The sequence below is a fragment of the Microcebus murinus genome, chromosome 5 (genome assembly GCF_040939455.1).
Source record: "Microcebus murinus isolate Inina chromosome 5, M.murinus_Inina_mat1.0, whole genome shotgun sequence".
Lineage (NCBI taxonomy): Eukaryota > Metazoa > Chordata > Mammalia > Primates > Cheirogaleidae > Microcebus > Microcebus murinus.
The window spans coordinates 47064233-47082506 of NC_134108.1; the positions used below are offsets into that span (position 1 = coordinate 47064233).

At 41.4% G+C, this 18274-nt stretch overlaps 1 protein-coding gene across 1 annotated transcript; it reads right to left on the reverse strand.

Annotated features, from left to right (window-relative positions):
- Positions 1 to 48: 48 nt before the first annotated feature.
- Positions 49 to 15621, reverse strand: CCN6 (cellular communication network factor 6). The gene is made up of 5 exons (XM_012753136.2): positions 15472 to 15621; positions 9141 to 9438; positions 5504 to 5746; positions 1855 to 2048; positions 49 to 476 (listed from the first exon to the last, which is right to left on the reverse strand). The coding sequence occupies exons 1-5, from the start codon at positions 15514 to 15516 to the stop codon at positions 195 to 197; spliced, it is 1062 nt and encodes a 353-aa protein (XP_012608590.2). The 5' UTR covers positions 15517 to 15621; the 3' UTR covers positions 49 to 194.
- Positions 15622 to 18274: the final 2653 nt, after the last annotated feature.

Here is an 18274-nt window from a genome sequence, read left to right on the forward strand (position 1 = left end):
GTAGTAAATGGCTATAATCATATATATATAATTTGAAAAAGCTTTTTGAAAAGCTCCTAATGCCTTAAATACAATGATCTGAGAATAGTTAAACATTCTTATTTTTTTAAAACCAGTAGATTTGCCACCCTTTTATAAGCACTCTAATGCTTTTATTATGTGACATGATTGACTTTTCCCCCATGTGCTTGGTTTTATAGAATCTTGAGCTCAGAAAACATATCTCCAGGTTCTCTGCAGTTTCTCTGACATACGCAAGATATAATCCACAGCATCTTCCATGTGAATGACCCTTCATTTGGGCAATCAAATTGAATGTTAATCATTTTAGACTTATTAGGAATGCAGCATCTCTTATCCAAGCATATTCCACAGAAAGTGGGTTTGTAACTCTGAGTACTTGAGCATCCAGAAAAGATAAACTTTTCAGCTTTGGAAAGTTGGAAGGTAGGTTGGCATGTTTTTCCTTTGGGGATCTGAAAAGATACATAAATTGGATTACAGTAGTTTCCAAAAATGACATTTTATTGCACAAACATACAGATTAATTATTTCTGGGGCAATAATAATAGTATGTATTTCTATATAGTTACTTCCAGCACCCTCTCTTCTCTGCCCTTTCAGATACCCTCTCACCAGAGGTCTGTCTTTACATCCACTCCGCAGTGGTGTTTGCATCTTTTCCTCAATTCCATAATAAATAGAAATTTCTGTTTTGTTTACTATCAGGGGCCCTATCTTATTAAATGTTTATTTACCTAAGACTTAGCAAATTCCCTAACATAGCTTAGACACTTTTGGGTGGGAGGGGTAGATGAATAAATATCTTAATCCTTCTAAAATTGAGTTGTCAATTTGCTAATATGATAGGGAATAATTCAGGGATGAGATGGATTTTGTAGCATTTCAAAAAATTACTCTTGAGATAGACGTCTTGCCTAGTTCAAGAAGTAAGACCAGGCCGGGTGTGGTGGCTCACACCTGTAATCCTAGCACTCTGGGAGACCAAGGCGGGCGGATCGAGGAGGTCAGGAGTCCAAAACCAGCCTGAGCAAGACCCCATCTCTACCAAAAATAGAAAGAAATTTAATCAACCAACTAAAAATATATATACAAAAAATTAGCCGGGCATGGTGGCACATGCCTGTAGTTCCAGCTACTCGGGAGGCTGAGGCAGTAGGATCCCTTGACCCCAGGAAATTGAGGTTGCTGTGAGCTAGGCTGACGCCACAGCACTCACTCTCACCTGGGCAACAAAGTGAGACTCTGTCTCAAAAAAAAAGAAGACCAGCTCTAGTTATACCAAGCAATCTTAGAGTAAATATTTTATCATAGTCCTTTAGCTAGTTTACTATGTATGCACAGAACATTTAGAAATGTGTGGTCTCCTTTCAAGTTGGTGATAGATAACTGACATCAGAACTTCTCTGATCTTCATAGTATCTATTTTCATAACTATGGTATAGCGACCAAAATCTTATTCGTTGCTTTAATTTCACCACATACAATTAACATAGAAAACATAAGTTAGAATCTAAAAAGGATCTACTCTTAACAATATACGTGGAGGGTTACCACAACAAATCAGGCTGATCAAGACCCACATTATTCAGTTGTTAGTGTCTAGAATCAACAGGTTAACATTACCTCTCTGCTTGGTAAAATTTTCCCCACAAAGTACAGTTAGATTACTATCTGTTTTCCTCTGAGATAGTTTGACTTTAAGAGTTATAATGAGGTAGTTTTATGTTTCTTAGAACCGAACACCAACCTTCTCTTCAAAACACAAACATATTAATACTTTTAAGGAATCTCTTAAGATCGAATTACAATTAACTTAAATCTAGACTTTACCTTTACTGTTTTTGATGTATTCCTGTCGCAAGGCTGAATATAACACAGTCTTTTCTCTTTTCTCATTTCACAGTTGCTGTTCTCATTTGTTACCCTATTAGATATTCCCATCCCACATGTTCTGGAACAGGGAGTCCACTTTGTTGCTTGCACAAGACATTTTCTTTTCCAAATAAGTGGGAGGTTTCTATAAGCTAAAATAAGGGGAAAATGCATATTTATACACATACTTGTATGATAGATAATTTTTAATTATTTTTAAGCTAATATTAAAGAGATCTGAATTTTTATTTTAACATAATGTATCTCAGAATAAAAGAAGCTTGTTGTCTAATTTATTCTATATCCCTTTTGCCACTCTCCACGTAACCAACCAAGTATTACAGTCCAGTTTCTTAAGAGGAATAAAAATACTTTATCTTTGAAAAACTGAGTTGATTTACCCATTTGCATCTTTCTGCTTAGCCTATCCTCTGAATACTACACCTAAGCTATATTCTAGTTGATAATCTGTCTTTTCCCTGGTTCTTGCCTCACTTCCAGTAGACATTGAGATAAACATTAGTAGGATTAGGGAATTCGACCAGAATAGTGTGATCTTATTGTTAAATTTCATATGTTAAAATCTAAAATACAAAAAGACTTGAGAATTATACTGTCAATGAGACCAGTTTTCCTTCATGTGTTTTAATCTAGTCTTTTAGAAAATCTCTTATAAGCTCAAGTAGTATTACACTGAACTAAACTAAATAATCATTATATACTAAGTCATTGCAAATGTGTTATTCATTCAGCTTACTTTTCACATTTCCTATGTTATTGACCCATGGTAGTCTCCAAGTGGCTATCCATTTCAGATCGCTTACAGAAAGACAAAGGGGACAAATGGATGAATGAATCTGTGAATAGATAGGTGAGTGGTGGATTGATAGAGCCCCTCCACTATCTGCTGCTTCAGAGAAACAGGAGAGGAAGAGGGTAAATAGATTATAAGAGGGTGTAAATTTTTTCCCTCTCCGTGTAAATTCATTGGGTGGCTTCTTGTTATGAATGAATCAGGCCCCTTGGTTCATTTTAAGCAAACTACATAGTGGTTTATTGTCTCAAGGTATTTCCTTAAGGTTAATGTGCCTTTTTAAATAGATGCCTTAGAAGTAAGTTTGTGATTTGAGTCTGCATAGGAAAATTCTGGCTATTTTCCTTCAAAAAATCAATTTAAAACTCTAAAAAGACCCAGAAAAAATTCTTCATAGGAAATAGTCACTTTAAAGTATGTGCTATTTTTGAATGATAGTATGATACTGCTTTCAATGTTATTACAGGAGGAGCTTGGGACTGCAGATAGAACTGAGGGAGAAGCAGCAGAAACATGAAGATACCTGGAAGGTAGACAACAGTTTAAAGACCTCAAGGCAGGAAACAGGTTAGAAGCCTGGCACACATCTGCAATAAAGAAAGGTAGGATAGATTACCGCATCAACAGTAACCCCACTTGTTAAAGTATGAGCTGCAGTTCAGGAATTAAACAGTCATTTAAAAGTAAGAAAACTGGAAGAGATTTTTTAAGCAAAAAGCTTAGTGTTTGGTGAGCATTGAGAAAAGCATGAGGGCATTATGTCATTGCATGCTTCATACTGATCCAGCAAAAGCTAGATTCCGTCTGGGCATGGTGGCTCACACCTGTAATCCTAGCACTCTGGGAGGCTGAGGCAGGAGAATTGCTCAAGATCAGGAGTTCGAGACCAGCCTGAGCAAGAGCGAGACCCCATCTCTACTAAAAATAGAAAGAAATTAGCCAGACAGCTAAAAATATATAGAAAAAATCAGCCGGGCATGGTGGCACATGCGTGTAGTCCCAGCTACTCGGGAGGCTGAGGTAAAAGGATTGCTTGAGCCCAGGAGTTTGAGGTTACTGTGAGGTAGACTGACGCCACACCACTCTAGCCAGGGCAAAAGAGCAAGACTCTGTCTCAAAAACAAAAAAAAAAGCTAGATTCCAACCATAGACCATGTAAGTTATTATCACAAATGTATCTTAAAGTGTGTGTTTTTCTGTCATGGTTAATTTTTAAAGCCAAATTCCTGTGTGAGACATAAATGCAGTTTCACAGTTAAGCAGAGGAGAGACATTAGACTGAACATATACTTCCTTTGAAACATATCTAGTCCTAAATCTCAAATACCAGAGAGTACTTAGAGAGATTTTTTTGATTTTATGTAGCAAAGCGCTAACTACTAAGGCTGACCATCTGATCCCTTCTTCAACCAGGCTTCAAGCAAATCCACTGAAAGTGCTCTAACTTCACAAATGAAACCAACTTAAACTTATCCAAAGAGCTTTACTTATGAAAAACTGCTCTAAGGTAGTCTCTCCAGCAAAGTTCACGCATGGGTTCTAAGAAGAGCCCTATATTGAGTCACTAAGATCCGATGCAGAAAGCCAAATGTTTGGTACATGTTGACAAGAGAACAATTTGGCTTATAATTTCAGAGGTTTTAGAGCATTAGTAGAGTCATGCTGTCAGCTGAATAACTGTGTATGATAAATACAAATTCACGAGTTGGTCAATTTTTTTCTGATTAACTGATACAGAGTCCTTAAGTTTGTTCTTTTCATAGTTAGTTTTTAAATATCGAAAACTCATTTCTCTGATTATAGTTGCTTTTATTAAATATCCACATAATAAAAGGGAACTTATACAAATATTCTGTATTTCCATGGCACCTTTCACTAAGCTCTAAACTTCAATAAAAAAGCATTCTTGATTTCTAGATGAGAACACAGAAATGTGAGCAAGAACCAGACATCGATATTATCCCTTTTGAGACCTTCCTTTTCTGTGCTTCATTTGCTGGTATTTTTAAAACTCCTGTCTCCAAAATACCCTGGTACTTAAATAAGTTGCTAATTTAGAGCAGAACTGAATACAAGGTTTATGAATATATTTAAGCTAGCAGCAAATGGCCAGGTGCTTAAGAGTATTAATAAAGAATTGCATTTGATTTTTCTTGCTACATACATATGTGGGTAACTTAACTTAAAAGTGCGTGTGTGTGTGTGTGTGTGTGTGTGTGTGTGTTTAGAGAGAGAGGAGATTAGTAATTGTTGAGCTTCTATTTCAGAGTGAATGAGGGGACTTTATATCAGTTTTCGATTTTTAGAAATAATATTTACAATTTCAAAGCATGTGTCAGTCCTTAAATATTTTTCATCAGGTGACTTCCATTTCTGCTTGTACCATATAGGAAGGTTGCCTTTGAAAATTTTGGGAACTAAATGGTCAAGCTTCTTGCCCATAACAGAACAAATACAAATAAAAGTTTCTCTAGGGTACCTATATTTGGTCAATTTCCCTGAGAAGAGGTTGGGAATAAGCAGAAGTATAAGATTTTAGAAGAGTTTCCTGACCTAGTAAATCTTTTGAAAATATTTTAAAATATTTTACCAGAAAAATCTAAAACATTATAAAGTTTCCTTTTCAGGTACTTACACCTGCCTAAGGCAAAGACTGAATAAGATGCTACACCCAAATAATTAAATTTCACTCCGACTACCAATCAATAAGTACTTAGTACCTATGGTACATTAAAGGAACATGAAAGAAAACCACCAAAGTCATACATGAAAAATAGCTCTGCTTATGAGCACCTGGCATTGTTTTGTAGCTTGTTGAAAGCTGCCGTCGTAATGGTTCCAGGCCACAGTTAGACTGATCAGACTTCTTTCCCCCTTTAGCTCCAGAGCAGTGCCTGTCAGCCAGCGTTGGTATGAACAGAGGTGTGCAGCCGATGGCCCCACTCACACAGAGGCAGCTGAACAGGGGATTGGGCTGAAACACTTGGCCATTATGATAATGTACCCTGTTGAACTCACATCCAACAGCTACAAGGTCTGAAAAGAGAAAAGAGCAAAATTGCCAAAGAAGCCATAACTTGTAATAGTCTAGACCTCCAATTATATACCTTAGAAGAAATAGCTATCTCCTTTATGAATATAGTTCTCAACTTCTTGGGCCCCATTTGGAACCTCCATCACAAAACATCTGTAGAAAGGTTAAAATGAGGCATTTTCATTAATTGTAGGCTATAAACTTCAAATGGTCATTTACAAAATTAAGACCAAGTAAAGGTCCTATTCTGGAGTAAAATTAATTTAAAAATCACCATAACTATAGCAGTCGATTATAAATCTGAGAGATGGGTTGATGCCTCATGAGACAGTTTTCCCCAGACATCCAACAATAGGCTAGGATACATTCTTAGGAAGACAGGATAAGTGAATGTCTGAAGAAACCATAATTTATTTAACTACAGTACTGCAAAGTAACTGATTTTTCTGTTAAGAGAATTGGAGGAGACTTTCATTTCTTTTAAGGAGTATTCTTGACCTTCGGGATCAGCCCTTCTCCAAGTATGGTCCACCAATGCCTTGGTAGTACCTGAGAGGCCTTTGGGAGATCAAGGTCAAAACTCTTCAAAATACCAGTGTGGTTGATATTTTACTGTGTTGATATTTGCACTGTAGTACAAAAGTAAAGGCAGCTAAAACTGCTGGGCCTTAGCATAAATCAAACTGTAGAGATAGTCATTGTATTTTTCCTTGCCATGTCCCTAAAAGAAACAAAGGCTAATTTTGCCTAAAAATGTCCTTGATGGCATAATAAAACTTATTAATTTTATTAAATCTTAAGTATCAAATATGTCCTTTTAATATTCTGTATGACAAAATAGAAAGTATATATGGAAAAGTCTATGTACCAAAGTACAATAGCTATCTTAAAGAAACTTAAGGAACTATGTATGCCATTGTTCAAATTGTGAGCTGAACTAGCAACTTTTTTATTGAGAATTTTACTTAAATGACTGACGATAAACTATGGTTATTCAAACTTGGGTATTTTGGAAACATTTTCCTGAAAACAAACAAAGTAAACCTGTTACTTCAGAGAAAACAACTGACAATATTTGTTGCCGATGATAGAATTTAAGCCTTCAAGCAAAAATTAGAATTTTGGAAAACTTGTATCTACCCAATCTTTATAGCTACTCAATATGTAGACTTTTCTGATGCGAGTGATATTAATTCATGTGATTTTTAAAAATATCTCATAATTAAGTATATCAACATTTTGAACATCTAAAACACAGTGAACTGATATTTTCCAAATAAAGCATTGAATGACAAAATTATGCATGAGTAAAAGACTCATTCCAAGTGAGTCTTGGGTAGACCAATGTATTTTCAATGTCACAGAGTTCAAAGTTTATTGATGTGGTTTCAGATTCCACGATGCAGGTAATTTTAAAAAACGACCACTTGTCAAGTTTTAATATAATATCAAAAAAGTATATTCGCAATTATCTGAAAAGCCTGTTAAAATATTCCCTTTCCAATTACATAGCTGTGTGAAGCCACATTTTCTTCATATATTTTAACCAGAAAAACAGCAATAGATTGAAAGCAGAAGCAGATGTGTGAATCTAGCTATCTTCTACTGAGCTAGACACTAGAGAGATTCGCAAAAATGTAAAACAATGTCACTATTTTCACTAAACATTTTTGTTTTGGAAAATAAGTTTTTTCATAAAAAATATTTGCAATGGGTTTATTTTTAAATGAATTAATAAATATTTTTAAATTTCTAATTCATTATTAAATATCCATAGATAAAACCCATGTAAAAGCTCTTGGGTCCTTGTGAATTTCTAAGATTATAAAGAGGTCCTCATGGGACAAAAAAATTTTTTAAATATTCTAGATCAGGGATTGGTAAATTTTCTATAAAGGGCCAAGTAGTAAATATTTTAGCTTTTTGCAGGACAGAGTCTATTGAAATTGACCCTGCCATTGGAAAGCAGCCAGACTCCATGTAAATGAATTAGCCATGTTCTAATAAAATGTTATTTACAAAAACAGGCTGTGGGCCAAATTAGACACCCAGGCCATAGTTTGTGACTCCAGATATAGATTATCCCCAATCCCCATCCTCATGGCTGTGCTCTCTTAAAAGTCACATCACATTTTGTGTGCAGTCACTTGTGGAGAGCTCTGTCTGACATAATACACTTTGATTCTGTAAGGGCAGACACAGACTCTGTATCTTTTCTTCCCTGTTGTATCCCCGATTGCTGGCCACAGTGCCCAGCTCCATAGTGAACGCTCACTAAGTGTGTGTGAGGTTAATGAAATAATCTGCCCAGTTTGAGAGACAGGGGTGTCCTGAAAGCCAGAGTCTTGCTTTCCCCGTAGAATTCCCACAAATAAAAATCATTTTTGAAAGCCTACTGCATATTGTGCTGGGGGTTTTAGGTTTTATGTCATTATTTAATTTGACCCTTCCAGGAACTCTATAAGCCAGGACAAACATATGATGTAACTGAGACACAGAGAGATTAAACAACTTGATCAAGGTTTCTCAGAGGAGCAATCAGGATTTGAACCCAGATCTCATATTCTTTCCCAATACGATATAATGCTGACGGGGGATCAAGTTATCAAACTTGAACAGCTCTATACATTCAGTCCGACTCTGAAGCTAGAGCCTATCTTTCCTTCATGCCGTGCTCAAACTTCTGGTAGGAATTTGCCTTCCCATTTAAGACTTTTCTGCAGAGAGACTAAACTGCCCAGGTGACAAGAGTATTTCTCTTCCCTTAGATGTTTTGCTTTTTATCCTAAACAATTTGGCATCCTGACTAACAGTGTGTTGTAGGCTTAGATAGTTTGACTCCATCTCTAGAGTTTAGAACCATAAAGCTGAGGGTCAGGCTGTGGTTTGGGGTGACCTCACCTTCTTTGTTACAAATCTGCTGCAGTAAAAAGCACAGCAACTTGATCGTTAGTTGGGAGGGTAAGGTTAAAGTAGTATGTCTGAATGCTAGTCATACAGCCTTATATTTTTAAGCAGGATTATTTTTCAGTTACAGAAATGGCTGAATTCATATTGTTTTTGACAGTATTAACAAAAGCTGTCATTTTGTGGCACTTTTAGACATCAGACTCTGTTTAGATCATTTCTCCTATTTTCTATCATTAAAAGCAATTACTGAGAAGAACTGCAAGATCACCTCAATGCAATGAAAACAATAGGTTTATGAATGTGAGTAAGCATCTGCTAATTTCACATGGTGTCCAACACAATGGAGCCAATCCCCTGGTGTGTGAAACTAAACCCACCTCATATTTAACCACAGTAAGCTGAACACTCCAAGTTAACAATTGCTGGGGGAAAAAAAATTCTGCCTAGACTCAGCCTTTTCCAACAGGTCCAGAAGGAGACACTTACATGCGCACACTCCAGTCTCATACCTAGGACTGTCTGCTGAGTAGTCACAATACAGCCCTTTGTGTGGGTCACAGAGGTCGGCTTCGTTGCAGACATCCCCTGGTTGCTTGGCACAGATTCTACAGCATCCACAGCCGTCCCTCACGAAGCTCACTCCAGGAGGACAACTGGGTTTCTGATAAGGACATTTGCAAGGCCAGTGACAAAACTGTTTACGCTGCTGCACTTCCGATGCTTCTCCGGGCCTTCCTTCAGGTGTCCCGTCTAAAGACCCAGCGCCCTGTGCCCTGCAGCAGAACTTCATTCGATAATAAAGGTGTTGTTAGAAATGGTTCCTCAAACTAATTTCAGAGGTATTATAGGAATAGAAGATTTCCCCCAGGCTTGGCAAGGTGGCTCTAGCACTCTGGGAGGCGAGGCGGGAGGATTGCTTGAGCTCAGGAGTTGGAGACCAGCCTGAGCAAGAGCAAGACCCGGTCTCTACTGAAAATAAAAAAATTAGCCAGCGAGGTGGTGTGTGCCTGTAGTCCCAGCTACTCGGAAGGCTGAGGGAGGAGGATGGCTTCAGCCCAGGAGTTTAAGGTTGCTGTGAGCTAGGCTGATGCACGGCACTCTAACCCAGGCAACAGAGCAAGACTCTGTCTCAAAAAAAAAAAAAAAGATTTCCTCCAAATAGGTAGAATACACTGTGGTGAATTAGTAGTAAAAATAATAATACTTATGAGCATTTGACATGATCACTGTCTCTTTAAACTATTCTTCACTCAGTTTCCAAGACTTCATTCTTATTTTTGCTTCCTCACTGACTGCTCCTTCTCAGTCTCCTTTTCTGGTTTCTTCTCATCCTCCTAATCTCTAAACATTGGAGCCCCCATGGCTAAGACTTCTGAAGTACCTTCCCTTCACTACATCTCATGTCTCCTGGCCATACCTCCCTTCTTGACTCAGACTCAAACCGCCTACTTAACATCTACACTGAGTTGCTACATAGGCAAGCAAATTTAACACAACCAAAAACAAATTCCCATGCACTTCCCTATTTGAGCAAAGGCCAATTTCAAAAAAAATACATTGGAGTCAGATCATTCTTGGCTCTTCTATTTCACATTTTACATCCAATCCCATCAGTAAATCCTGACACCTTTTAATTATACCCACCCTGCTCATTTCTTAGTATCCCCCTGCTGCCATCGGATCCAGGCCACCATGTGTTGCACTTGGATGAGTACAGTGGCCTCCTTGCTCCCTGTTTCGTCCACTCAGCATCCAGAATGATTCTTTTAAAATGTGTCAGTTCATATCACTCTTTGCCCATTTCAATATAAAATCCAAACTACCTCCAAGGCCCTGAATCATCTACTCCCCACATCCCCATCTCCCTTTGCTCGCGACCACTCACCCCCTGCTCCCTTCACTCCAGCCACAAGCCAGCTCTGCCCCTAGACATCTCCATGGGTCACTCTTTCATTGTCTTTAGGTCTGTGCTCAAGTTCCTCAGCGAGGCCCTCTTTGGGCCCCCCTTTATATAAGAGCTCTCTACCCCAGCCCTTTCCCCGTACACCTCAGCACCTGCCTTACTACCTATGTATTTTAGTTGCTGCTTTTCTGATCCCTGCATCAAGAATGTGAGCTGCTTGAGAGCAAGGTCTTTGCCTAATGTCTGTCTTGCTGGCTGCAACAAATATTTATTAAATATAAGAACATGGTGCTTCCTATGTGCCAGGTACTTTTACATAGTTATCTCACATAACCTTCATAGCCACAGTATGCAGTACTTATTATCCCATGTGATAGGGAGAATAGTGGTACCCTCAAAGATGTCCATGTCCTAATCCCTGGAATCTATTAGTATGTTACCTTACATGACGAAGACATAATGCAGATGTGACCAAGTTAAGGATCTTGGGGTTGGCGTCCTGGGCTATCCAGGTGGGCCCAGTGTAATCACAAGTACATTGGATCCACCTGGGGGAAGCAGGTGTAAGGGAGAAGGGGCTGTGAGGACAGAAAAGCAGAGGCGGAACGATGCCATGGCTGAAAGGGGGCCATGATCCAAGGAAGGCAGACAGCCGTTAAAGGCTGGAAATGCAAAGAACAGGTGCTGTCCTGCTGCCTCCAGAGGGAATGCAGTCTTGCCGACATGTGACCTTAGCCCTTTAAGACCTGTTTTTGGACTTCAGATATCCAGAACTGTACATAAAAAATTTGTGTTGTTTTAAGCTGCTAAACTTGTGGCGATTTGTCATAGTAGCAGTAGGAAGCTATATGACCCATTTTATAAATGAGGACCCTGAGGCTCAGATTATTTAACCTGTCCAAGGTTATTAAGTAAGTGGTAGACGAGAGATTTAAATCAGGCAGGCAGGTTCCAGAGCCTCAGCCCTCAGCCCTCGCCCTGCTCCGTCCTTGACCAGGCCTAGCTCCCACTGCACCCAGCTTTGGCATTGCCTGAATCACTGATTCTCTGCCTCTGTCTCCAGCCTAGACCTCTCCCCTTAAACTTATTAACAACTCATTATTTGCTACTGGATACATCCACTTCTGCAAGTACCTCGCCCCCACCCCACCAACTTGCTCCTCAGCTAACAGTTCCCGTTTTAGTGAATGGTGTCACCATCCACTCAGGTCCCCGAGCCAGGAAGCTGAAAACCATTCTGGATCTCTTCCTCACCTTCATGCTTCACATGAGAGTCACTGATTTGCAGGAAAGATGAAAGCTCCTAGGCACAGCATCCAGGGCCCTCCCCATCTCTTGCAGTCTTCATATTCTTTATAGTCCAGAAAATTAAATCGCCTGCCATTCCCTCCATATATGATGCTGTTCCTCCTGCCTGGAACATTCTTCCCCAACCTCTACTCCTTCTTCACCTAGTTATCCTTCAAGGTTCTGTTCAGGTATCACCTTTTCCAGGAAGCTTTCTATAACCTCCCTGCCTTGGACAAGTCTTTGAAGTGAAATAATCTGAGGAAGTGCCTGTTTCCTCCACCAGCCATAAAGCCACCCAACCCCGGGTGCTTGTGGCTCATTTGTAGATGTACCGCTGGCACCTAGCACAGTGCCTGGTGACTAGTTTATGTAATTAACTCTCAATGTTTATTTGATGGACCTGAGAGCAGTTGGAATGAATCAGAGATCTAAGCCTCTCTCCAACTCAAAAACTCTACACTGAGAAGTATCAGTATAAAATCCTACCATGAAATTCTCAGCCTTTTTCTTATCACTGGTAACACATGTATGCCCCAGGAAAGAGCAACATCTCTGGCTGTTAGTTAAAAGCCAAATGCACAGTGTGAAAATAAATTTTGATGGGGAGGATAGGACAGCACCAGGCTTCTGGGGAAGAAGCAAAAGTGGAGAAGGGAGTAGAAATAGGCTAGAATTCTAAAAAAGGTTTTAAACTAAAAGAAATGTTTTGCCTGCTTCTCAGTTTTGCACAGGTTCAGCCATGGCCACCAGCAATTCACATGCCAGATTCACAGGCATGTCTCCTCTCAGCTTATCTCATGTTCATGGAATATCTTTAGTCTCCTTGCCCCCCATCTGTAAGGCATCTGACTCTCCTTTCCCTGACTTTCTTGCACCTGGCCCTCCCCCTCCTCCCAGCACACTTTCCCAGCCTCCTTCACAGGCTCCTGCTCCCCTGAATTTGACTTACATTTAGGCTTATTGGTGCTTTGTAACCTTACTGTGTTGCTCTTCTCACTCTACACCCTGCCTCTTGGCAATCTTATGCACCCCTTTGCCTTTAGTTTCCATCCTATGGAAGTTCTGAACTAAATTTCCAACCTGGACTTCTCCATTGAGCTCTAGACCCATGAGCTGACTGCCTACTGGATACCACTACCTAAATGTCCTACAGGAAAAACTCAGGCCCAAAACTCATCATCTTTCACCCACAAAGTTTCACCTCCAAAGTGTCAAGGCAGGAAGCTAAAAGTCATCCATCCCACTATTGTTCGGTGGCTTATCCCACTTATTCTGTAGTCCTCATCTCCCTAGAACTAGATACTCTTCCCCATTTCACTGCTACTAAGTACTATTGCCACAAATTCCTGACTGGCCTTCCAGCCTCAAGAACGACTTCTCAAGTGCATCTACTATTTTGCTGCTGGAGGGATCTCTTTAAAGAACTATGTGGTTGCATTACTCCTCTCCTTAAAGCCCATCGGTGGTTCCCCACTGACAGTGGTTCCCCACTGTCTGCAGTGTGCAGCCCAAATTCTAAGCATGATGCCCAAATCCTCCCTGCTCTGGTCCATGCCCACCTGGCAAGCCTTAGCTCTCAGCATGCTCTCGCTCCTGCCTTACTGTTTACCAGACTCCCCGTGTTCCTTTTCTCCTCCTTGTTTTTTTCTCATTTTGCTCCCTAATGAAATGCCACTCCCAATATCAGCCACTTGGGGACACCCATTTATCCTTCCAGTCTTGAAGCATTAACAGATCATCTCTGAGGTTGAAAGGTAACACTGTTGAAATCCAAGGATAAAGAGAAAATTATGGCAGTAGGCTGAGAAAAGGGAAACATTACATACAGGAGACGAACAATAAAAATGAGATCTGACTTCTCATAAAAAGAAGAGGAAGAAGTGGACCAGAAGGTAATGCCCAAAGATATGTTGAAAGGAAAAAAAACCTGCCAACCTAGAATTCTATATCCAATGAGACTATCTTTCAAAAATGACAGTTAAATAAAAGACTTTTCCAGATAAACAAAAACTGAGAGAAATTGTTGCTAGCAGACTGGCCTCCCAAGAAATACTAAAGGAAGATCTTTAGTCTGAAGGAAAATTACAATAGATAATAACTCAGAAATATAGGAAGAAATGAAGAGTCCTGGAAATAGCAAATATGTGGGTAAATATAAACAATTGTATATTTTTATCTTCAGAAATATTTTGATTGTTTTCAATAGCGAAATCTCAAGAGTTGTTAGAATGACAATAGAAAGAATAGGCATTTTGACAACAGGTCTAAGCTTTAGGATAGCTCTGTGGTCTTAGATTTGATCTTTGAGCCTCAGTCTCCTCTATAAAATGGGATATTCACCTCGTTAGATTGCTTTAAAAACTGAGATCATGACTAAAGTATAGCACAGTGCTTGGCACATGGCAGATGCTCGATAAATAGTAGGCATTATCAGCCCTTCAACAACTCATAAAAGCAAAGTTAAGCACAAAATAATACTTTCTGTATCTAACACATTTTTGTGTTTGTTTATTTTGAACACATGTCTCTATACTGGAATGCTTGCTGCTTCGGAACATGTAGCAGCTCTCAATCCACAATGACAGGCCTTTTCTCAAGAGTAGTGGAATAGGATATTAATAGCTGGCCAGATCTCGGTCTGCAGGGGAGACCTGCCCCTCCTAACAGCAGAAATGACCTGGACCACTGACATTCTTGTCATGATCCTTTTGAAATCATAAATCTGTTTATATGTAGTATATTTTTATATATATATTTAGATATAGATATATATAGATACCTATTTATATACAGTATAACAATTTCCAATCCCTTGTTTTCTAAAATGCCTAAGCAACTATTAACTCACAGACGTGTCCACGTTTTCTAAGTCACCAAAAGATTTCGAAAGCTGTGCCCCCTTGTGCCAACAATAACCTCCACTGTGTACATAAATCAATAAAATAAGTCATCCTGTTTTAATCTTCTTATTTAAAACTACTAAGGCAATGAATTGCTCGTATTAAATTAAACTTCCCTTTGGTCTGTGGCTTGAAATATTTCAAAGCGTCCATGGCCTGATTCCCTTTCATGAAGTGAGAAACACATGGATTGAGAAAAGACAAAATCGTAGAATGTTTTAAAAACGTAAATGTGTGTCCCGAAGTGCTCCTTTCAAATAAGGACAGGCTTAACTGAAAAAAAGGTCGTTGTCCAAGTCCGTTTTTCCAGGGGCTCTGCACATTTTGCAAATAACTATGGAAAGTTGAGCCCCAGCCTGGACCCGGCATGAAGAGACGCTGTGTCCTGCCCGGCGCGGGCGGCAGGGCGCGTCCCAAGGAGGTGCTGTGCCTTGCACTCCGCTGCACAAATGCATAGCAGAGTGTGGGGCTGCTCAAACACGGCAAAAGCAGGCTTCAGCGCCGATGGCTGAAAGGGGAAATGTTTTACGTTTCTTCCATGAAGCTAATGGACTGAAGCAGGTCTTTATTTGGAGAGGAAAATGGCTTTCTATTTCTTAGGAAGTGTTTCCCCAAGTAATTTATCCTCCCTCTTCCCCCATCTTCATTTTTTAAAATTTCTGGCCTGAAGAACTAAGCATGGCTGTGGTCTCCGGGAGGCAGGGGGTGAGGGGGGAGAACTTACCTGCGCCAGGCCGGTGAGGAGGAGAGTGCAGAGCAGCCCCTGCATGTTGCTGGGGGCCTGGGGCCGGCCTGAGGCACGCGGAGGCGTCCTGGCAGCGCTCACTGCCCGGAGTGCACAAAGCTGCCCTGTCTCCTCTGCAGGCCCCGCGGCTCCTCCGCAGAACACACGCCTCCGCCGCCCACGCTGCGGACTCGCAGGCTGCACTTGGGTTTTTAAGGATCCGCGTTAATACCCTGTCGACTTTCATGAGACTCTTCCGCTACTCACCTCCGCAGCTAGCGTGTGGCATGTCAGGAGAGGGTGAGCACTTTCCTCCCGGGACCCCCAAGGGTGGGTGGAGCAGTGACTGTTCCCTGAGTGACAGCGCTACCTGCTCCTGCAGCCCCGGGCTCACGGCGGAGGGAGACGCTTTCCCCTTCCTCGCCCGCGGCTTCTCCGCTTGTGTGCCCTACTCCAGGGCCTCCCTGGGCTGCTTCCTTTTCCCGTGTGGCCCCCGTGCACAGGGTGCAGGCCTGGTCTCCCCCACAGCACCCCACCCCAGAGTGACCCTGGCCTTCTCCCTTGGCGTCGATTACGGGCTTCCAGAGGACACCCTGGCCCCGCCAGCCCCGTTGCTCTCTGATGCCCTGCGGTGCCCTGCACTGGCCGCCCCTGCAACGCGGTTCTCACGCCAGCTGGAAAATCCAGAAAGAATAAGAGGTGGGCTCCTGCAGTACCTTCCCTATAGAAGCCTCTTTCTGTGGCCACCATTTCATGACAGATGACAGTAACGTTAACCCCAATCTTTCTGGGCCTAAAATCAAGTAATTAAGCTGGTAGTAAACATTCATTTAATAAATTAAGATTTTTTTTTTAAGTGTGACAGGTTTGTATCCCTTCTCCCTCTCATGCTCACCACATGTGTGGCCCCCAGCCCATCTCCCCCTATGTTGTCACGTGTGACTTTGCTTATCCCACTCTCAAACTTGGCCTTTGTTCACGTATCTTATCTTCCGGTCCACCTGCCGCCCATCCTAGGGCCTGTTTCTGTTTGCTTTGAGCTGTTACCTATCCTAGACTCACTGCCCACCTTTGCTTCTGTTCCAGGCAGTCGCAACTCTGTAAAGACATAGTAAGGAAACCTCACGCAGGCCTGAGCTGGGGGTCTGGGAAAAGCTAGGTCCTCCTCTAACCACAGGAAATCTGGTGTCCTTGGAGAGTCAGGGACACCATAAAGCATGCAAACAGACTGTGCACAGCCTAGTAAGTAGTCAGACCATCCTCACATGCACATCGAGCAACGTGGAAGACCCAGTGCAGTTGGGGTGTCAACACCTTATCCTGCCTCCCTAAGAAATAGGACAAAACCCGAGAGTGGGTTAGCAAAGAAAAATAGGTCTTTTGGGGGTACAATCTGATCTCTTTCCCTATTATCCTCCTGGTCTAGTGCCATCTAGTCTCTGTGTTCCCAACCTCAGTGATTCCTGCCCCTCACTGGCCATTGGAATGGATAATTTCTGTTTGTTTTTGTTTGTTTGTTTGAGACAGAGTCTCACTCTGCTGCCCAGGCTAGAGTACAGTGACATCAGCCTAGCTCACAGCAACCTCAAACTCCTGGGTTCAAGCAATCCTTCTGTCTCAGCCTCCCGAGTAGCTGGGACTACAGGCATTCGCCACCATGCCCGGCTAATTTTTCCTATATGTTTTTAGTTGGTCAATTCATTTCTTTTTATTTTTAGTAGAGATGGGGTCTCGTTCTTGCTCAGGCTGGTTTTGAACTCTTGGCCTTGAGTGATCCTCCTGCCTCGGCCTCCCAGAGTGCTAGGATTACAGGCATGAACCACCACGCCCGGCCTGGATAATTTTCTTATTTCCTGCTTCATCTATCAAAAGCAAAGCAGTCGCAGCCCAGGACTAGGGTATTCATCAACTACATGTCTCGGGCTCCATCTCTCCTGTTCCAAAGATGACACTGCACACACCTGTGCACTGTTTGACCCTAAGGAAAGGCACCCTCTTCCCATTTACTGTCTGTGCAACGCTGGCAGCCACAGCCCTTTGCCTGGAAGTGTCTCCCCTCCCTCTGCAGTCTCATGCTGTGGAGCAGGGAAGATGTCACAGTGAACACCTTGCCTCTTGGTAGGAAAGGAACATCTCGCTTGAGAACTAACTTTCAAAACCTCCCCCAGTGTGCAGAGCACAAAGCTCTGGGATACTCACTCTCCCATGTGTTTAGACATCTCCAGCCACAGGGGCTCCTATTTAACTCTTTCAATCCTACTAGGGCTGGACTAAGTGAATATGGTATTTTTAGAGGTTGCTATCTTTGACTTTAGGCAATAAGAGCTTTCACAGTGTCCATCTGTTCTGACCACCTCCCTCTATTATCTCATCTAACACAAAGCTAATCTGTCTAGGAGCTCATTTCACACGTCCTCAGCTTGTGCTGTACGTTCAAATAGACACAGCACTAAGCGGAGCTAAATCCACGCCATGTTCTATGATTTACAAGCACGTTTCCCATGTATTATCTTCTTTAATTTCACAGCTCAGTGAGGTAGGCAAAAGCAGTATTACCATCCTCATTTGACAGATTAAAAAGTTAGAGCTAAGTGGTTGTACTTGGTCAATAAAACACATTTAATCCCTGCCCTCTAGAGCTGTATCGTCTACTGGGGGAGAAGACCCTGAACACATAAACGTGCTCAATATCCCTCATTGCAACCTGGATAAAGGCTAACAGTAAAGGGGAAGAAACTATGAGATAGAATGACAGCTGGCAGCTAATTTAGATTGGGCACAGAGGAGACACCACTGAGGAAAT

What these genes read in the sequence shown, in the direction of transcription:
- CCN6 (XM_012753136.2), bottom strand. Translation starts at nt 15,516, where the DNA reads ATGCAGGGGCTGCTCTGCACTCTCCTCCTCACCGGCCTGGCGCAG. An exon ending in AAGCTACAAAACAATGCCAG is followed by an intron (nt 2,049 to 5,503) that starts GTGCTCATAAGC and finishes CCCTTATTTTAG; the next exon opens with CTTATAGAAACCTCCCACTT. An exon ending in ATACATCAAAAACAGTAAAG is followed by an intron (nt 477 to 1,854) that starts GTAAAGTCTAGA and finishes GTATCTTTTCAG; the next exon opens with ATCCCCAAAGGAAAAACATG.